Raw genomic sequence first — 21,940 nt, 5'->3', positions numbered from 1 at the left:
CTTTGTATGTGGGATGCCTAGCACAGCATGGCTTGCCAAGTGGTGCCATGTCCGCACCCGGGATCTGAACTGGCAAATCCCGGGCTGCCGAAGCAGAACATGCGAACTTAACCGCTGTGCCACCAGGCTTGCCTTCAAGAAGGTTTTTACACCTGGAGACTGTCACCTTCAATGGCCTGTTGATGCTAAGGCTCATTCTGTGTTGAAAGGATCAAGATGACCATGTTGATGAAAATGGTGAGGATGACAGCTGCTAGCTAGTATTTATTGAGCACTTCCCGCAGGGCAGACAGTTTTCCAAGTGATTTAAACATAGTAAATCATGTATCCTCACAACCGTGTGAGGTAGAGAGTATTATGAAACCAATTTAAAGATGAGGGAATTGAGGCTTAGAGAAGGAGTCAACTTGTCCAAGGTGGCATTTCCAAGTGGTAGAGCCAGTACAGGCCGTCTCTCTACAGAAATTATGCTTTCAGCCTCTGCGTTATGCTTCGATAGAGAGTAATTGTTCAGCGCATTCCTCAGGGGCGGGAGTCGTCTCTTTTTCCTTTGTAAATCTAGCACGGTGCATGAGTTCCAGGGGCGCTGAAGGGGGTGTGGGGACAGCAGCCCTCACCTGCTTGTTCACACTGACGGGCCGTGGGGAAGGCAGTTCAGCTATAAAGTGGAAACTCAGCTCTACAACCATAACTGTCCTCTGGCTCCTTAAAATTTTAATTGATTGTGGATCACTATCCCATACTGCACAAACCATGTATATTTGAACCTAATTTTTTTTAGAAACCAAAATGCTATTTCTTAAAAATGTAACTACACTGGAAAGTCTAGAAGTTTTACTGCATTTCTGAGCAGTAAGTTTTTCAACTCAAGTATTTTGCCTGGCTTTAGATAGACTCTAAAACATGACCAGAAGAAGATAAAAATCAACCAGTGTTGGCCCAGCATGGTAGGGCTCAAAAGGGCCGACAAGCACAAATAAAGAGACAGCAGAGCCAATGCAATGGCTTAGGGGGGAAGCTGGAATTTGGAAGTGAAATTTAACCTCTTCTTTTTAAGAGGATAGCTGGATGTATATTAATGGATACCTGTGCTTCAAAACCTGAAGAAATGTCATTGCTACTATCATTATATATGCTGTATATGTTCTGTGCAGGAAACAATACTCTTGGATTTCTTCATATGCTTGGATACGCGTCATATGAATTACATTTTAATAGCGTCAAACATTAGAAAGTCCTATTCACAATTTATCATGTGCCAAAGGTATTTCATCATCATAATAATAAAGTGAAAAAAACTATAAATTTATATTTTAATATGTATCATTGTTTACTGCATGCATTCCTTTATTTAAACATTAATTTAAATTAGCACTGAGAATGAAAAATCCTAACAAAAACATATCTATAATTATTTATAGACAAAAAGACAAAAAGAGAAAAGACGAAGAATGAGGAAGAGAAAATATATAAAAATAACAACATAGTTTATCTCCATGAAGTAGGCTTACAAGGTTTTTTTCTTTAAATTTTTCTGAATTCTTTTCAAATTATCTACCATTTATTCATTCATTCAACAATTAGCTATTGGGCATCTACTATATGCCAGAGATAAACCAATGATCAAAACAAAATAAATATGTGTTATATTTAAAATCAGAAAAGGCAATAAGCATTATTACAATTCATAGCATCATCTGTTGAACCCCAAGCAATGTAAACAAATAATGGAGTAAAATAGAGCATCTCTTCTGGATCTAAAGAGCTAAACAGCTATTGGTCTTAGAAAGCCGTTTAGCTTCTCCTGATGAAAAGTTTGGTTTCTCTGTTAATGATGAAGGCTTATAGATAACAACTGATAGCTTCTCTCCAAGGTCCAAGGGCAGAGAAGAGCGCCTCTGGGGAGGAAAGTCTCCATTGTCAAAGCAGAGGAGGTGAAAGGACTCTAGCCAGGGCGGCGCTGACCCTCAGGGCAGCTGGTGGCACACTTTCTGCCCTGAGTGTGGCTTCAAGAAGCTAAAATGGTATTTTCATGGGTTCTGCCTGAAGTGACCCAGAATGCTAACAATCAGGGAAGAGGAGGCTACTTCTAACTTTAGGGAATGGGGATCAAGTATAATTTTAGAAAGTGTCTTGGATAAATGTCGCCAAACCAATAACAGATCTGTTATAGCAAAGAGTATACAATACAGGCCCAATTTTGAACAGATTTTCTTTCTTTCTTTTTTTTTGAGGAAGATTAGCCCAGAGCTAACATCTGCCGCCAATCCTCCTCTTTTTGCTGAGGAAGGCTGGCCCTGAGCTAACATCCGTGCCCATCTTCCTCTACTTTATATGTGGGACGCCTGCCACAGCATGGCTTGCCAAGTGGTGCTATGTCACACCCGGGATCCGAACCGGCGAACCCCGGGTCACTGAAGTGGAATGTGCGAACTTAACCACTGTGCCACCGGGCTGGCCCTCTTTCTTCCTTTTTTTTAATGTTAATTTTTTTAAAATCTCTTGAGTTCTCATTCTTTTTTTTTAAAGTTCTTTTTTTTTAAAGATTGGCACCTGAGCTAACATCTGCTGCCGATACTCTTTTTTTTCCTTCTTCTTCTCCCCAAAGCCCCCCAGTACATAATTGTATATCCTAGCCCTGACTGTCTCTGGTTCTGCTATGTGGGATGCTGCCTCAGCATGGCTTGACCAGCGGTGCCATGTCTGTGCCCAGGATCCGAACCTGCATAACCCTGGGCCACCAAAGTGGAGCACGCAAACGTAACCACTGGGCCACCAGGTGGCCCCAGAACAGATTTTCTATTTGGGGCAACGGCGCACTTGATTGATTTCTTCAGCTGAGATTTATTGAGCGTCTACCGTGTGCCAGGCACATTCCAGGTGCTGGGGAAGAAATGGTGAACAAGGCAGACAGTCCCTGACTTCTTTCTAGTCAGGCACTCAGACAATAAAGCGGCCAAGTAAATATGTGCTTCACGTGGTGGTGAGTGCTCTGCAGACAAATACAGAGGGGGAGTGTTTGGAGGGCGGTCTACGGAGAAAGGACGGTTAGAGAGGCAAGGCTTCCGGGGAGGTGGTATCTGAACAGAGCCCTGAATGAAATGAGTAGCGGGTCCTGAGAAGGTCCAGGCGGAGGGAGGAGCAGGCCCAGCAGAAGCCCTGCAGGTGGAACGAGGTGGGGGTGTTTGACTACAAGCAAGAGGCCAGGCGGGGAGAGCAGGATGTGGAGGAGAGGCGGGATCAAGGGGGAGCTCAGAGGGAGATCATGCAGTCCTGGGAGGTCCTGTTGAGACGCTGGAATTTTATAGTAAGTGTGATGGAAAAGCACTGGAGGGTTTTCAGCAGGAAAGAACTGTGCTATTTCTGTTTTCAAAGGTTCACTCTCTCTGCTATTTTGAGTGTGCAGGACCAAGCACGGAAGCAAGGCATCTAGTTGGAGGCGTCTAAATAGAGGAAAGGAATGGTGCATTGGAAATGCACCTTAAAAGGAGGAGGATCTTATTGACCTAATGGGACAATTGTTTGGATCCAGGTCTCTTCACATGTTGTGGTGCTTTGCACACAGTAGATGCTTAATAAAAGCTGATGACTTGTCCACATAAAATAGCATACCTGTGCTGCTATAGAAGGCGAATCCACTGGATGCACTGAACTCCTCCACGAAGAACTGAGAAAGGGAGATGTGCTCGTCCGTGTTTAGGGACTTGTTTCCGTGTTTCCAGTAGAGCATTAGGTCCTCCTCATTGTAGGCATCTACAACGAGGAAACAGTGTTCTCGTAACTGCAGGCTCCATGAGCTCTATACCCACGTTTTATAAGGCTCTGTCCCCAGTGCTGTGTCCAATGACCTGTGTAAACTAGATGAGGAAAAATATGTTTGCTAATGGACTGATAATGCCCACGTGTTCAAAAAGAAGAAATTTCCAAAGATCAGACCCCGATGACTGGTACAGTGTGCAGGCTTTTCTTGTGCCCACATGGTTGTTCCCATATCTGTGTGCACTGAGGGATGTCACAGCCTCACAGTGACAGGCCTGACCCGGGTCTTAAGACCCCTTTAGTTTGTAGCTCTCTTGGATGAAATTCCAAAGCGAGCCAAGCTTATAAAGACTTTTCTTCAGAAACCAAACAGTGTTACAGAAAGTCTCTAAGGGACTTGGGAGGAGCAGCTGTGTGGGAGCTACCCAGTGGGCATCCCAGCGTTTTACCCCCATTATGAAAAACTGCCGTCAGCTTCTAAGATGTCATGTCAAAAACAGCTGATGGGTCAAAGTAGTTGACAGGGAGCTGGCTCAGATACCCTTCTCCAGGGCTTTGAACTGGGGTCTCTGTCTACAGCGGGGTTTTTCTGGGAATGCAAGTCCACTTAGTGGAAGATTGTGATTCATGCAGGAACACGAATTCCCGAGCTTTCCAAATTTGGGGAGTCTGTGTCAGTCTACGTTAATAATGTTACCAAGAATACACCTTTTTAGGGAGCTGTTCCTTTATAACCGTGTGGAAACTGTAGAATGTGTGATTATCAAAGTGTTTTTTCCCCTGAATTTTTTTGTTATTTGGGAGACAATCTGCCACTATCCTTAGGAGAAAAAAATCCAACTGTTCTGGGTAAAGAGGTCTAACTTATATCAAGATTTTTACATGCGAGCGTGTGACGGTGTGTTCAGATCACGTGTACTCGCTCCATCAGGAAGCAGGACTTACAGCTTTCCAGTTCAAGGGAGCAGTTTTGAGTGTCAAGAGGAAACCTGCCAAAATCCATAAAGCACATCGCAGAAACAGTTATCCTGTCAAAAGAACGAGAAAAAGAAAACTGCAGATCATTTAACCATATGGCCAAGGAGCACGCAACACTGAAGCTCTCCTCCCCTTTGCCCTTTGTGAGCCTTTCGGGAATAATGCAAAACACACGTCACCCCCACCATCTCCTATGCAAATGAGGTCAGGGAAGCAAAGCCAGGAAGGTGAGTGACTTGCTGAAGACAGAGTTAATGAGTGAATTGCTGTTCGAATAACGCTTCTGGCCTCCCCATTTCCTGGCCAGCCCCCTCTATATTTTCTGGCTCTGATGTCTTAAAAAAAACCCACACTTCAAAGTGAGAAGACTTTTAAATAGGTTTAAATATTTTCTGCTTTTTGGAAGAGGCAAACTTAAACAGTTTCTAGTAATAAAGGCTGGAATGGTGGTAATAAAACCTATGGGTAAAAAGCAAGTTTACCTGAGGAAGTTCTCTTTCCAGGAGTGCGGGAAAAGCCCAGAGCATTTTCAGTTATAGATTTATGTGCACAATGCATAATTCAGGTGTTATTAAGTTGAGAAGCTTGCATATTGATGAGGATGCTGTTTTCAAATTTTATGTCCTCCTAGATGTTCCCAGCTTCAGGCAGAGGCTGCTGTGTTATGATGCTGCCTCAAAGTACAGACTCTGGTACCCGCCATAGCAGATCAGAGGTTCATAAAAGGCCCCTGAGCAAGTCTGCAAATGACAAAGGCAGCAGCTGCTCCTGCCCACGGCGCCCCCAAGCTAACCAGAGAAGTGGAAGCACTTCATCTCCTGTGGGTGGAACTCTACCGTCCACAGTCTTCTCCATCAATAGACAGCCAAGCCAGGGAGGGGTCTGCATGACTGCGTCACGAAACATACTCATTTTGGCATATTCCTAGTACTTTAAAGCTGGGGGGACCTCTGAGGTCTTTGAGTCTATCTCCTTCATAGACACATGAATAAATTAATGACCAAGGAGGTTAGGTGGGTGGTGGTAAAGAAAAAATTATTCATGACACCTGTTAAAGAATAGTAAGGAAGACTTTATGCAGGGGGCTACTGTAATGGGTTTTTTCAGAAGGGAGAGAGATCGGGCTCAACTCCAAACATAACAAGGAAAAGTGGGATTTACAGCCAAGGAGCAGGGTTGCGGTGGTCAGTGGAGGGAAAATTACTCAGAGGAAACTGCAGGAGTAAGAGGGGATGCTGGCTAAATGCACGTCACAGGGCTCTTGCTGAGGCAGCTGGGGTGATGAGACATCACCTGGGGTGGGGGAGATGGGGAGCTTGATCAGATGTGGAGGGTGATCAGAGACAGAGGATGGGGCACTCACAGAACTCATCCGAGCTGTTATACGTGCAGGTACAGTTTATTGCGAGGGAAGGATACAAATGAAAACCAGCAATGGGAAAGGAACACAGGGCAGGTCCTGGAGAGACAGGAACAGGTTCCCACTTGTCCTGCTCCAGTGGAGTGCTATGGACAGTGCTTGATTCTCCCAGGAACAGCGTGTGACAACACCCGTCGGGTACTGCCAACCAGGGAAGCTACCAAGACTTGGGGTCCAAAATATTTATTGAGGGTTGGTCACTGAGGTCTGGCTGACCTTAGTCTCCATCTCCTCCGAGGCCCAGCTGACACCCGGCTCAAGGCCCCCACCATGGATCCCATTGTTAGCTTGACTCTGGGTGTGGCCCAAGGCCGCCATAAACAAAGACGCTCTTATCAGGCAGGACATTCCAAGGGCTTGGAGGTTACCTCCCAGGAGCCTGGCACGGGCCAAGTCTATCTTTGGAATGTGCAGGGTAAGGACAATCCAGTGAGTTAATTCTTTAGAGGACATCCCCTCATCAAAATACGTAATTTAAAACAGTAGATTCCTTGGCCAGGTGTCTCCGTTCTGCTCCTGATTCCTGGAGAGGCTTGACTCCAGTGAGGCCTATGTTACTCCAGGTGTAAAGGTCCTGTTGAAGGTAGTACTTTCCTTTAACTGTGTTTTTTATGGACGGCCTCTATGAAATGTGTGGGGGTTGCACCTCTGTACTAAATGAGCAAGATGTTTTTAATGAACCAAAAGAACCATATTCGAATCCTAATTGGATTATTAGCTAATAACTAACAAATTACTGCAACCTTGGTGACGTAAAACAACGGAAATGTATTCTCTCCCAGTTCCGGAGGCCGGAAGTGTGAAGCTGTAACACTGGGCTGAAACCGCAGTGTCGGAGAGGCCCTGATCCCTCCCGAGGCTCTGGGGGAAACTCATTGCCTGCCTCTTACAGCTTCTGGCAGCGGCCAGCATTCCTAGGCTGGCGGCTTCAATGCTCCAAGCTCTGACTTCATGGTCCATTACCTTCTACTCTGTGTGTGTGTCACATCTGCCTCTGCCTTTCTCTTGAGAGGATACTTATGATTGCATTTAGGTCCCAACCAGATAATCCAGGACATTTTCCCCATCTCAAGACACTTGACTTAATCACATCTACAAAGATCCTTCTTTTTTTTTTTTTTTTTTTGCCAGATAAGATAACCTTCGCAAGCTCCAGGGAGTAGCACATGGATATTTCTTGGGGAGGCATTTTTTTTCAGTTTACCACAGAATCTTTCTGGGATTTCTAAGACATGAACAAAACTGAATTGCTTGTATTTACCAAACATTTTTAGAATTACCTATGATAAACCACTCAGAATGCATAGGACTCAGGCTAAAAGAACATATGGCACATTAAAAATGGGGGATGTTATAGCTTAGTGTCAGAACAAACGTTTTGAGTAAAAAAAAAAAAACGAAAAAGGAAGTAAGGAAATTAGCGATAATTTGGATGATGACTATAACTTCCCATGAAAAATGAAGGAGATAGTTAAGAAAATTATTGGGCTAATCCAAGATTCCAAGACTGCTTGGTGGGGTGCAGGGTAGGGTGAAGTTGGTTAGGAGGAAAAGCAGTTTTGTGTAGCTATAAAGTTGTGGCCAGACTTTTGAGGATTTCCATAATTCAGCTCCAATTCTGTTTGTCCAAGCTTATTTCCTGTCACTCTCAACATATACCCAGAGTGTGTATAGTTAGACTAGGAAACCATGCTTTAAAATCTGGAAGTTAGAATCAGGAAAAATCACATCTTCTGCTTGTGTCACAGTCTCCAGCATCACTACACAGTCAGCACTATTGTCAGTTTAGTGTGAAGTGAGACCCACCAGCTTTGGTGCAGAGGGCCATGGGTCAAGGAAGCCAAAAGCAGTAGACAGCTCTCCCTACCTGAGACTGAAGAGGACATTTCCATCAGGGTGTACACGCAGCATGATGTTCTCCATAGTTGTATCATGGATGAAAGATCTTTTAGAATGGACAAAAAAGATATCAGGCACCCAAATCTTTTTGATCAATCTGTGATCAAAGGTCATGCTTCTGTTTGTTGTGCTAGGAAAGGAGAGTCTCTCATCTTTCCAGTAGTGTCTGAGATAAAAAGTCATGGTGAAGTCCTAGGCAAAGAGAAAAAGGGACAGGTCAAAGCCAGTAGGAATACGTCTCAGGACCTATAAGCGAATGGCTCATCTTGTGTTTTCAGGTAGACTTAGGATGACGCCGGTGAGCTCAAGTTGCAGAGCCTCTTTCTCACCTGGTCTCTGGTGAATTCTGAGACTTTCTGGGAACTACAGTGTACTCAAGTAGGCGAAGGGAAGCCAGGTTGTAAATGGAAAGCTTTTCTATGTAAGTGTTCTGGTCTATCACCTAAAGAGAGCTCACAAGAAAGGGACCCAAAACTCCATGGCCCAGTGTCTCATTTTGATCTATTTTCTCATTGTAAATATATATTTTCACTTTTATAATTGATTTTGAATCCATAAATTTGTATTGTTTTTGTTAAAGAAGGCCCTCCATGTTGAATAAACTGCAGTCCCACAGAAGCCTGGATACGGCATTTATTTGAGCTGTTAGTGAAAAGCATGTTGTCAGAGGTCCTGGGCCAGGGACAATGCTCTTCCTCAGCTTGGGAGACAGAGAGAATACCACGACATGGTGGTTCTCCAACTCTACTGTGAATTTATAAAAGCGGCACGTTCACCCGAAGCTGGTTCCTGGATTCTGACCCAGCATGGCTCAGGATTTGAATTGTTAATGTGCGTCCCAGTTATAAGGGGGTAAGGATGAGGGGAAAAAGCAATATTAACATTATTTTAGCAGAAAGAATTTGGTTGGTCAATAATCTGAGTTTTGTTTGGCTCTCAGATGCTACATTTAGTAATTTGTTTGTTTGAACAGAAGCCCTCCTAGCTTCGGCCGAGTCACTGGGTGTGGACAATGACAACGTGTTCCACCTTTTGCAATTACCTACTTCTTGCTATCATTTATTTCCCAACAATACTTGTTTTTCTTGAACTAACATATATAATAGGATTTTGACATTTATTACATAAACAAAGGACAAATCTCAGTAAACTACAAATCAGTCACCAATTAAAGACGAGATTGTTTCCTTAGGTTCAGAATAGAGGTACATCTTGCTACCGCTTTTGGTTAATCTGGAGCATTGGCCATGTGTAATTTTGGATTAGTGTAGGGGCAAATAAATGGAGTAGTTAATCCATTGCCATAACACGACTCTCAGAGAATGGTGTAGGTGATTGCATGGATTGCTTCAGTGAGCATATATTTAGAATTAGATGCTCAGTCTGATCTGAAGGTCAGTGGGCAGACACTGAGCCTGAAGTCAGATGGCAGACACTGGCGCACATCAGTGATACTCCAGCCTCACCACTGTTGGCATTATCCTGAGAAGCAGGCTGAGTAGCATGTTGAGTGGGGAGCAGGACAAAACTTACAGGCACTTAACATGAATCAGGGTGGGACAAGGGAGAGTGGGAAGATGATAAATGAGAAGTAAAAGAAGCCAACAGTGGAGGTCACTGATAATTAGACAGCATTTTCAGATCAGGCATGGAGAACCCAGTCTAGTTTCAGCCGATACTGAATACCAAAGCTAACCTCATTCGGGGGGAAGGATGGGGTCCAGTTGTGGGGGCTGCGGGGTGCAGACAATGAGAATTTTAGATGCATGCTGAGTCATTCAGGGATGACTTACAGATTATACCAGGAGAGGGGAAATGAGAGCCTACTCCCGGAGTGCAAGACACTCAAGGAAATGCCAGTAAAAGCTGTTTTTGGTTGGGGAAGAGCTGAAACTTTCTCAACAAGGCATTTTTGAGTAGTGAGTAGTGTTGGTGCTATTCCCTTTGGGAGCTGGGTGGTTAAAACAAAGAAAGTTTCATTTAAGGCTTGGTACTGAACTGAAATAAATATTGGGTTAAATAATAAGGACTAGAAAGACATTAACTGAAGATTGAAACAAGATGTAACAGGTCATAAATTTTGTTTAGACTTTTCTAGAATTTTTATGTGTCCTATAATTTTTCACTCAGTATTTGGATGGCAATGATTAGTTGGAGGAATCATTATAATAAAAATATTAATTAAGTATACATATGAGGAGATTATTTGATCTTTCAATTTAAGTAATTTATATTTTCCAGGCCCTGCTTCCTTAAGAGATCCCTAGTTTGTTCTCTCTCTCTCTGTATTTTACATTTTTATCTTTAGTTGCGGTACTTGCATATTACAAAAATTATATACAGAATCTAAATTTCAAAACTTAATTCTATGAAAAACACTACATATAAACTACAGTTCATGTATCAAAAACACTTTTATTCCAAAAAGTATCCCAAAGCAACTTTTGAAAATTTCACAAGAACACACATGTAAAGGCTTCCAGAAAAGGGAACCAAATGCAAGGATTAATGCACATAACAACCCACATGAAATGACTACACTGGATAAACAACAAACTAGATCTCTCCAGAGGGAAAATAGAGTTTGAAATGACAGTAATTTCCAGCCTCCCTATTCATGGAGGAGGTATTCCCCGGTTTTATTATTAAAACTCCCCCAAAACCAAGCTTCCATATTTAAAGTAGAAAATGAAGGACAATAAGCATTTGGTTAAGAATTGCAACTTCAAATGACTGCCAGGACCAGGGAGGCGACATCAATGAATGAAGCAGGATGAACCTAAGAGAAAAGCCAAGTGTGAGTTCCCAGGTAGAAGGGAGGGCACAGGCCCCATCTAAAGGCTTTCACAAGTAAACTGCTTAATACTTTTGGGGGAGGTGGGAACAAAACTAAAATTCAAACCAAATCCAAAATTGAACCAAACACATTCAGAGCTGCCTCTCACCAGGGAGGACCTGGGAGGGCCCTTGTCGCGAACAGGTGCACACAGTGAAGCACTGATGAGAAACGAAAGAAATGCAGCTCCCGGGATGATGGAAAAAACAGCACAACTGAAGAGAACAAAATGAGATGGAAGAGCGATTCAAATATGAGAATACACATGAATTAGTTAAGAACGAGGAAATGGACACTGAAAATTTGAAACTATAAAGCACTCTTTATTTGGCATAGAAAAAGATACTAAAATGGGCTACAAAAAGCTCTGAGATATTAACAAGTTAGAATAATAGTAGGTAAAAAGGAAATACATCTGAAAACAGATAACTCGCTTGTGCATGTAAGTCAGCTGTGGTGTTAGCCATTATTTCTTAAAGTAAAATCCTGAAAAACCTTAAAATTACTTAAATAATAACTGGCTCCGGTAACTATGTAGACAAGGAAGGTGGTTCTAAAGTGAGAGATACAGAATGGAAGAATGATGGGAGGGGGCGGTAAAACATAAAAATAGCTGAGGGGGTAAATCCAGGTTAAGGGGGGCGGAAGAGGAAACGAAAAAGCCAGCATACGAAAGGGCAAAGAAGGCAGAAAAAGGCTAAGAGGGAGGCGAGCGTAATTACAGTTGATCAGCTTCCGATTTTAGGAAGAGCGGTTTGCAAGCCGTACTCCGTCAAAACACAGATATTCCATTGCAAAAGAAAACAACGTCAGTCTCTTCCAGATTTCTAGAAACTATAAGGGAGTGGACAAAGTTTTCTTAATTAAAGTTTTAGTCCCATGAATTTTTAAAAATCCTTTGTCCTTTGCTATTGTTTGCCTACGGATAAGCAAAGTTAATATTAATTGAAACATTTGGAAGTAGTCCACCAAGTCAGGGTCAACTGTCTATCATTTTACGGGTAAAGACTCATGGTTGTGATTTCATATTTCACATAATTATGATCATCCTTTCTTCTTGTACATTTCTTCCTGGTTCGTGTTACAGAGGTCAATATATCACGCTGTCCTACGGTGTCCACCCCTGCAAGACCATTAGAAGGATAAGAGAGGGGCAGGGAAGCAATGGGAGTTGTAATCAAGGGCAGAAGGAAGTGGGTGGAAGAGAGGAAAGCAACATCAACTCTAATAAGCAAAGTAGGAAAAAATAGGTAATATACATAATTAAAATGATTTATTAAAACACCATTGATTTGGAGAATACTGAGTTTCTGTCCTTTCAGAAAAAGACCAATATCTCACGGAAAGACTTACCATGTTAACCTCTGAAATGCTGTCAATGCTTTCAACCTGGACATCTATACCCACTGGGACTGGAGACCCTTCAGAAAGAAGGATGGGTAATATACTGAGAAATCATTAAAATTATTTTTGAAACATTCAAAGCAGAGAGAGATCAATGTTGCAAATAGATGACTTTCAAACTTTTTAAAACAAATTTCTCCATAATCTATTGATATATTAGTATACATTCAATTATAATATAAAGGCACATGTATAAATAAACGCTATTTCAATAATTGTTACACATTTGCTTGGGAAAAACAATAGTTTCCTTCTTATAATATACTTCTAGTATAGAAGTGGTGTTTTCAGTTTTTTTTGCTTTTTGTTTTTTGTGCTTTTTTTTTAGCTAACAGTGATTTAGAAAGGAACAATGTTTTGAAAGCCTGTCTAAGAGTACATAGAATTGTGCATTCTCTATGGGAATAGCTGTGTTTTATAGTCAGGCAGTGGAGTAGTCATGGAGTTGATGACTGTGGGATATATGGGGAGCCTTTCCTCTCCTGCCACAAAATCAGCCTCTCCCACTTGGGCAGTGCCTACGGGTCAGAGGAACACGGTGACAGCACAGTGCTGCACAGGGATGCACATGCACAAATGCCCCTCCCGGGTCATCAGTAACCACAAGCTTCACTGGGATGAAGAAAACATCCTTAGGAATGCACTGGTGAGAACAAACTGAAAGTCAGAACTGGAACAACTTCAGACAGATGACTGCTGAGATCCACTTGCCATTGGGTCTCACAGAACCAGGGTCACGGGGCCAGAGAACCCGGATAACGACGCACGGGAATCCAGCCCAGACTGAGACCAGACGCCTCCTTGCTACACCTCACAGAGGGTTTCACCAGTTCCCCCGTGAGGGGATAGCGACGTTAGTAACTTTGTTGTTCAGTGTTGTGTATGAAACGTGATGCACATATATGTTAAAATAATTTATATATTTATGCATATAGTCTTTATATGTTTTCTTTCCATAGTGACCAATTCTCAATTAAATTTTATTGTCTCTGTATAGTCCAGAGTTAAAAATATGGTTGAAAAATAGAAATCTTGCCTACATGGATCCCAGGTGGCTGCTTTAGTCAAGATTCTGGGATTTAGAAGGGTCAGGTTAGAAAAGCTTCTTTACTGAGGCTAATTAATGTCTGGATGTGCTACATGTGACATATATGTGCTTACAATTCAATAAAGCACCTATCATTGTGTTTTAAATTCACAACAAACGATAAAACAAGATATGCCTCACCAGTCCCTGTTCACCATCTATGACTCCCCCATTTTTTAATGGCTGATGTTACTTTCACTTTATCAGCACAGATTTTCCTGTCCTGTGAGTCCAGACCCTCAGTAGCATTCCTCACTTACAAGGGCTCCAGCCAGCCAGCACTGGGCCTGTCACTCAAACACCTCTCTGCTTCAGGCTTCGGGGACGCCTCACTTACGTCTTAACCACCAACTACCTCCTGCCATATTTGATCAATTACTTTCTATAACATTAATCATGATAACTCTATTAAAAAATTGTTTAATGATAATTACGATTAAGCATTAACTTGGGAACAGCTCAGTATTATTATTTTATCAGCCTTAGCTCTGACGCTTTTGTTTTGTTTGCCTTTTTTCTTTAATTAGTAGAGATATCAAAGTAGAAAGTCATGGAAAGATCTCATCCATGGCCCTACCTGGCCCTTGAGGATGAGCAAATCTTCCCCTTAACTCCAATACTTAAGGGACTAAAAGGTCTGGAGAGGTATTGAGAGGTAGCAGAATGTCCTGGAGACAGTTCTGGCCTCAGAGCCACAGACTAGAGTTTGAACTGAGCTCCACCCACCACGTGCGATCCCGGGTAGGAACATCTCCGAGCCGAGCTTCCTCACCTATAAACTCCGAGTGGTAGTTCACCTTCCAGACTTCTTTGAGGACTAGAAATAATACACAGTTAGTAAACTTAACTGGAGCTCAATAAATGACACTAAACAAATGTTATTGCTACTGCAATTCAGCAAAAATGCGAAACTCCTCCCACGAATGCAAGTCACTACTCCCAGGCCTACACTCAGACGTGAATAATCAGTCCACTCCGCCCCGAAAAATGATAAGTGCTTCTCATAGAGCACTTATTTCATGACAAAAACTGAGAGCAACGTGAATTTAGGATCTCATGACTTTCAGGTGGATGCTAGTTGCTGATGACTCTCTCTGCAAGCCTGGGGACAGTTTTGTGAAGCCACCACACAAGGATATACTCATGCCATCACTGGACACTTGGCCCTCAGTGTTGTGTGAAGGCTGGTCTGAGAGTGGGGTGAAAACATGGCTTGTCTGTTAGGAATGGGTTCCCAGAAATGTCTGAGATTTCTTCTTTCCTCCTTCTGGTTTATTCTCTTCTCGTGGGGCTGAGCTCTTCCATTTCAAGGGGCCGTGCTTGCCCTCAGATGCTCTCTGACCCCATTTTTGTCTCCTCTGTGCTCCACGCCCAAGTGCACCTCACTCCTGGGTCTAGGAATCTACACTGCGCTCTGACACTCCTGAGGACAGAGAGGAGGGTTAGGGACATGCAAAGGCAAGACGCAGAATCAAAGGATTTTGGAGCTGGATAAAAGCTCCAAAGATCATTCTTTTTACAGATAAGGAGCTGAGTCCCAGAGGGAAGGTGGAGATAAAGCAGATGGGCTGAGAATCATGGAATTCGTAGCCACATAAACCCAAGTGAAAGCCAGACTTCTGTAAATCCCTTCACAGCCCGGAAGCTCAGTTTGCTCATCTGTAAAAGAGAGAAATAAGTACACAGCCCCTACCTGATAGGGTTGCTGTGAGACTAAACGGAAGGACGCTTGGGCCCGTAGCCTAACCCCATTCAAATGTCTGGACAACTTACTCATTATCCATTGGATCAGTAATACATGCAACAGCATGAATATTAACAATTTCATAAACACTTTTATTAACTTTCTATATAAAGCATTTGAAATGTGGTAAGAATTCAATAAATATCAACTGTTACGATTATGGTGTTGCTTTCCCAGGATCGCTAATGAGGTAGCAGCACACACGTTTGCAGTTCTTTTTATAACATAAAGATAGATCAGCAATCTGGCTTTTATGCATGCTGGGACAAGGAGAGTTAACCAAAAGTTAAACATCTTATCTGCACAGTGCATTTAAGATCCATCATGTATACTATCTCATATGGTCATTACAGCCCTCAGTTAGCTGGGTCGAGCCGACTTTAGCCCCATCTGAGCCATGAGGGAATCACTCAGAGAGGTCAGAGACCAGAGACACTGCCTGAAACCTAGAGCTGCTGACTGCAGGACCACAGCCCGGTACTGTGGCTCCCATCCCTCCTCTGGTTAGACAAGCAAAGACTCTACAAGTGGCTTTTGCATCTTAGCTTTTGTCTTGACTCAGTAGCCAGTCTCTAGATGCTGAACAGATTTCCCTTTAAAGAAACAAAGAAATGATCATCTCTAAGACAACACAAAAAGCCTTTAGTTATGGGAGATGTAAAGGGTAGGGAGCACATAAAGAAAGAAAATGAGCTGCAATTTATAACCCAAGTGAAACAAAGGCTCCCCTAAATTTACATCCTCCTGTTTCCACATAATGAGTCAATTAATCTTCTAATGTGTTATCAGAGTAAGAAACACTGCGGTAGCAGCTGGTTTTAATGTTAAAGCTAATTAGGAAAACACATTAAGGCAGGAGAAGTGCTGAAGTTACATTTGGCTCAAGAGGGAAGCAGCCTGTGCGTGTCTGTGTTACGGACGGGATGGAGAAAGCGAAGATAAATCAGAGCCTGTCTCTGTATCCTGTGGCCTGACTTCCCCAGGAAGGCAGCCTGCAGAGAGCAGGGCATGGGTCACGGGATAGGAAGCCGTTCTGACTGAGACAAGAGAGGGCCAGCGACTGTATTTCACAGACGGACACCAGACTGACGTTTCTGACTGGATTTATGGATTTTTCCGCCTGAAGTGACTGAGCACACAAGCCATTCGGACACCATTTAGCCCCCGTCCATGACTGTCAGAAAAATTTCTTAATCATGTGGTGATTTGCCACCTGCCACTAAGTAGCACACTTCAATTGCATTTTTAATAACCTCACAAAGTAGCCTCAGGAAAAAAAAAATTGTTTTAAAAAAGCTTTTTCACTCAGAAAAAAAATCCTAAGACGTATCTCTAACACATCAAGAGAAGTGGAAATTTAAGGTCAATGTTCTGTTTTTCTGGGGGATGCGGATGATAACAGGGAAGGCAGAATGAAGGCACACGTGTTTTAAAACGAAAGCGGAGGGCGGCTCCTCGTAATCTATAGCTGCGTTTCTCAAATTGTACCGTGTATTCAACACACCTGGGGATCTGCTTAAAACGCAGATTTTGATTCAGAAAGCCCGGCGTGGAGCCTGAGCTCGTGCATGTCTAACTCCCTGGGCCTCCTGGGGCTGGTCCTCGGGCCACTTGGAGCGACACAACCTTTCAAGGTCCAAATTCAAGGACAGTCATTTTTCTCTCAATCTTTCTGGCTTTCAACGGTCTGAAATAGACCCATAAAAACCATTTCCTCTAGGATAGGAATTCGTTTAACTGAGGAGCCCAACCGGACAGGAACTTGGGCAGCTTTTTGCCTTAGCGTGGAAGAGAACCTCATTCCGGGCGTCCAAGTCATTCCTGTGCGACCGGCGCCCCCTGGTGGCGCAAAGGGCCCGCGGCCGCGCACGTTTATCTTTAGATTTTCTCCAGACAGCGGCGGGAAAAGATTTTAGAAACTTTTTATGAAATCATAGAGACCAAGGGACAGAATCCCTACGTGGTAGTTGGAGAGCATACTGTGCCAACTTTGGGCGAATTTGGTTGGGGAAGGAAACGGTCTATTGGGAACGGTAGCTCAGGGCTCAGGCGTCTTTCGAATCGCGGTGAGGACGCGACAGCTGAGGAGGAGCGATGTGAAGAAAAGGAGATGAGGAAGCACTCCCAGCAGTAAAAACGGACGGCTCTTTAAACCTGGTTAATTTCGAGGCTTCTAAAACCTTAAGTTAGGTTCAATAAATGTGAGAAATGCTCTGGAAAAACAAAAAATTAAACCCACCAAGATTTCATCTGAAGCTGCTAAACTAAGTCAGTTCCTAGTTATCAAATGTGATTCCCAGACCAGCAGCACCCGCATCCCCTAGCAATTGACTCACAAAGCAAGCTTCCCGCTCCTCCCCCAACTAGGGAGTGGACCCCCGGGGGTGGGGCCCAGCGATGGGGCGTTAAGTCCCCCAGGTGATTATAAGTTGAGTCACTAATCTAATAAAGTCAGAGCCAGACCCGGAGAACTGCAACCCAATGGATTCCAGGAAAAGAAAACTAACAACCTGCCGCTCACCCCCACCTGACGTAGCTTGGATTTTATCTACGTAATAATATTACGTCAATAAATCAGTCCCCCGTGGCACCTGCCTGCTTGCCTCGCCTCCCCTGGTCAGGACCACGGTCGAGCTCGGATCAAGTCCCGCCTCCCCAGAACGGGAAGTCCTGGTCATTTATCGGAAAGCTGCCCCTGTTCCAGGGCCGCAGGATGCCGCCTTCCCGCCCTCGCGTCCGCTGCTCTTCCGGCCGCATCCCCGGGACTCCGAGCGTCCTCCCTGCAGGAACTGCGGGAGCGCGAGACTTGAGGGCAACGCGGGTTTACAGCGAGGCGCGGAGTTCAATTTAACCGGCTGATGTCACCACATCCCGTGGGTCTCTCGAAAACTCGGCGCCCCCAGTGATGCAGCTGCTCCCACGTTGGAGCATCTGGGGAGGAAAGACTGTTCCAAGTATGTCGTTCGAATGGCCTTCTCCACCCGCTTCCCGCCGCTGCATCTTGGTTCCACCACTCGCTGCTGTTTTCACGGCCTGGAGCAGATCGAACCTCTCTGAGCCAGTTTCCACACTGGAACATGAGGGGTCGTGACAGGGCCGCTTCCTGGGGGCCCTGTGGGTGGAAGGAGCTGGTGCAGCCGAGGGCTCAGCACAGGCCCCGGCGCTCCAACGTGTCAAACAATTTCAGCTGCCAGATGTGGTGAAAAATCCTGGGCGGAGTGTTTCCCAGGGAGCCGTGGCGTTTGACGTGCTAGTTCCCCTAGGAACGCCGGGCGTCCCAGCTTACGAGAATATTCAGTAAGACTTCATGAACATCATCACGTGATCCAATTTCCAGGTTTTAGCTGAAACAATAAGCTGGTGTGTAGGCAGGATGTAGCCATTCACTATCTATTGAACACACACTATTTATAATTAGTAAGCAGTAAGGATATTTACTAAAGATATTCCTCTGTTTTTTGGTCAATTTAAAATGCATGAAGTATCAGTTGTTCTCCCTCGAGAGAATATCATTGTAAAAGTTTGCTTTTTTTAATTGATGATCTTTGCTTGTGTTTTGGTCTTAATTGCTTCAAATGTTCAAGTCCATTTGGGCAGTGCAATGGATTGTGACATAAGAGTATTGTAAAGATAATACTCACCTCCAAATCCAGGTCTCGTTGCGAAGTCGTGGTCCTCGATATGGAAAAGTTGCTTGTATTTCAGAGGCCACACTTTGGTGCTGTCGTCTTTCCTCATTCTGGTTCCTTGTTTGCTGACCCTCCAAAGGGGAAAAAAATACTTTGAGATACATGTGCTTCTGGATATTCTGATTTAGGTTAGACTTCTGTGTTCATACGGTGTCCTCTGAAATATATACTTAAGAGCTCGTACTCTCAGCTCATGTTACACACGGCCACAGATCTGTCAACATGTACTCTTTATTGTATAAGGGTGGGGCAGGTATGGTAAGCCAAATTTTGGGGCACCTTAAATGACAAACTGAGTTTGGATGTAATGCCCTGTCAGGCAGTGTTTCTCGGAGTATGGTTTTTACATCAGGAAAACCTGGTCACTATCGCTGGGTGGAGGTGATCAAGATTTAGGTCCACAAACTTCACCTCCAATCACCTAAAGCAGAGTACCATGAGACGCGGCCTGGGAATCCGCATTAAGTATGCACCTGAGTGACTCCTGGAGTCACTCAAGTAAAACTGCCTCTTCACTGAGACAAAAGAACAAGAGCACTGCAAAATTGCAAAACCGGTGAAAAGAGTGTTTTTCCAGAGACGAAATGAGCAGAACGTATAGGTGCAGGTTGAGGTTAGAGGTGGGATCACTGCAGTAGGTTCTAGAACTTGAGGGATGGCAATGGGAGTGGGGAGGAATCCAAAGGACAAATGAACAGATGTGACAACAGATTGGGCCGGATGCCGGGTCCCATAATGAGGTCAGTGAGGTCCCTGTCCACCTGCAGTTCTCCAGGGCAAAGCAGAGCAGGGGGTGGCCTCTCGGGGTGTGGAGGGTGCTGACCTGCAACTGGAGCCTGTTATTCCCTGGTCTGTGGACCCAGGCACGTCCTGGGTCTCCCTGACTTGTTTCAGTCCTGTGATGCAAGCTTCCCAGCGACAGTCCAGAGAGGAGCAGAGTGTGAGCACAGCTCCTCTGTAAGTGACACACAGCCGTCCTCTTGTCCCGGGTGCTGGAGACTTGGCTCAGCATCTCCTTTCAGAACAATGTGCCTGACAGCATCACCATCATCGTTGTCAGCAGCAGCAAAAGCACAAGACCCCGAGGGGTCTACCAGATGGAGTCTAGCTACTCTGAATTCCTGATATGCTTTTGCATTAATAAATGTCTTCTCCAGGAAAGAGATGCAAATTTTAACAGAGAACTGACTCGTGGATGCAATGTCCTAACTCAGTGAAGTGACTTTGATGGTGAGAATTTCACATCCTGAAGCATCTGGTTAAAAAGCTGTGTCAGGCCTATGGGCACCTGACGTCACCCAGTGTGGTCTTTCAATAGGGAAGTTTCTGGTTGAGACCCTCAGACACCTATGTTTGTATTTTTGCCATTGATAGATGGGGAAATTGGAGGAAGAAATATGCTTTGGGTGGAAGACAGAGTTTGATTTTAAACATAAATCATTATATCCTATGAATAATTGAACGCATAGAATTATTTCTTCCAAGGATCTCAAATTAACTAGAAAACATCTTCCCAGGAGCTAGAATGAACTATTTATTGAAAATGCAATAGCAGTTGGTTTTTATTAAATGCCTCCTATGTTGAAGGCCCCACTCCAGATGTTTTGTGAGTATTCCCTTCCTTGGCATGCATCTGAGTCACTCGCTGTGCTGGGCCCCATGCCCGGAGTTTCTGATTCAGTCATTTGGGGTATGAAGATTTGCATCGACAGCAATTTCTCAGGAGAACCCCTGGTCTGGAAAATAGTAGACGTTTATTAAAAGCTGGCTAGTTATTATTTTAGGAAAAAGGGAATATAACTTTGGGTGGATACCTGCGACAATTTGTGAACTCCTTTGAAATGGAATACAACTAAATGGCCTGTCACTGATGTGTCTTTTCAGAGGCAAACTTCTCTGTGAGATTGGAAGGGATAGAACTTAATTAAGGACCCCAAGAACACTGCGCACACAGCCTGCGGGAGACACTCTCTCCACAGTACCTGACAGCACGCACCTGTTCTCACGGGGGCTCCTGATGTACACACGGGGGCTCCTGATGTACAAGCAGACATCCCCAAATTTTACATATTTCTGACGGCATTTATACCTCATCTATTTCTCAAAAAGGATTATGTGGCTTACAGACCCTCAAAAAGAATTTCGAAACTCTATATACTCCTTCACACGTATTTAGACATCTACATTTTTTTTTTTTTAAAGATTGGCACCTGAGCTAACAACTGTTGCCAATCTTTTTTTCCCCTGCTTTTTCTCCCCAAATCCCCCCAGTACATAGTTGTATATTTTTTAGTTGCAGGTCCTTCTAGTTGTAGCATGTGGGATGCTGCCTCAACGTGGCCTGACGAGCAGTGCCATGTCCACGCGCAGGATCTGAACCAGCGAAACCCTGGGCCGCCACAGCGGAGTGCGCAAACTTAACCACTCGGCCACAGGGCCGGCCCCTACAATTTTCTCATTATAAAATTTTATCACTTTATAAAAACTTATCACTTAAATAGTGATAATTTAAAATAAAACATATTCCTCCTTTTACTGTATCCAATGAATCTAAATACCCACATTAAAAGACACAAATAAGCTCTTCTTTAAAAATAAGAAATTTGATATCATCCCTTGTTTTCTTTGAACTTGTATTTCCATTTTGTTTCTTTCATAGAATTTTATTGCTGCATCATACTGCTTTGCAAGAGTATACGTATACACATTAAAATTAACTTTTTTAGCTTCAATGACTATTACAAATGGAGCAAAACACAACCCATATAGACATGACAGAGCTGTGCGTAGCCCATAGTGTGATGTAGAATAATACAATATGGTATAGTAAAGGGTAGGAGAGCAGGTAGAGTAGAGTGTGGTGTTTCCACCATACTGATACGATGCACGGAAATAACCTCAAGAACAAAAGTAACAGCAAACTGTAGTAAAGAAATTAGGAAGGGGTGAGTTTTGAGTATTTATTGCCTTTATTTTAAAAATAATATATTTAATTCTATGTTTATATAATTTAATTTTTAATAATGCTTATTTTTAACGGCCTCAGTGTTTAACAATTGGCTCTTGTAAACTGATTTAAGCAGACTCCGCACTCTGCTCATGTTCTTAAGGTCAGAAACGGTGT

The 21,940-nt window shown here is 43.6% G+C and overlaps 1 protein-coding gene across 7 annotated transcripts in view; it reads right to left on the bottom strand.

The window, feature by feature from the left end:
• Positions 1 to 21,940, bottom strand: part of GABRR3 (gamma-aminobutyric acid type A receptor subunit rho3) — a 57,351-nt gene that overhangs the window by 17,308 nt on the left and 18,103 nt on the right. The window contains exons 1-6 of one of the 7 annotated variants that reach the window (XM_070582894.1): positions 17,723 to 18,302; positions 14,156 to 14,200; positions 12,246 to 12,313; positions 8,025 to 8,248; positions 4,705 to 4,787; positions 3,613 to 3,753 (exon numbers count right to left, since the gene is read on the bottom strand). In XM_070582894.1, coding sequence (XP_070438995.1) covers positions 3,613 to 3,753; positions 4,705 to 4,787; positions 8,025 to 8,248; positions 12,246 to 12,248 — 451 coding nt within the window. In that variant the 5' untranslated portion in view covers positions 12,249 to 12,313; positions 14,156 to 14,200; positions 17,723 to 18,302. Of the gene's footprint in view, positions 1 to 3,612; positions 3,754 to 4,704; positions 4,788 to 8,024; positions 8,249 to 12,245; positions 12,314 to 13,960; positions 14,201 to 17,722; positions 21,102 to 21,940 lie in introns of those variants that run through there. The other 6 variants (XM_070582891.1, XM_070582896.1, XM_070582898.1 and 3 more) reach the window with 6 other exon arrangements.

This window comes from Equus przewalskii, chromosome 18, assembly GCF_037783145.1.
Source record: "Equus przewalskii isolate Varuska chromosome 18, EquPr2, whole genome shotgun sequence".
Classification (NCBI taxonomy): domain Eukaryota; kingdom Metazoa; phylum Chordata; class Mammalia; order Perissodactyla; family Equidae; genus Equus; species Equus przewalskii.
This window is presented reverse-complemented; position numbering and strand designations above follow the sequence as displayed.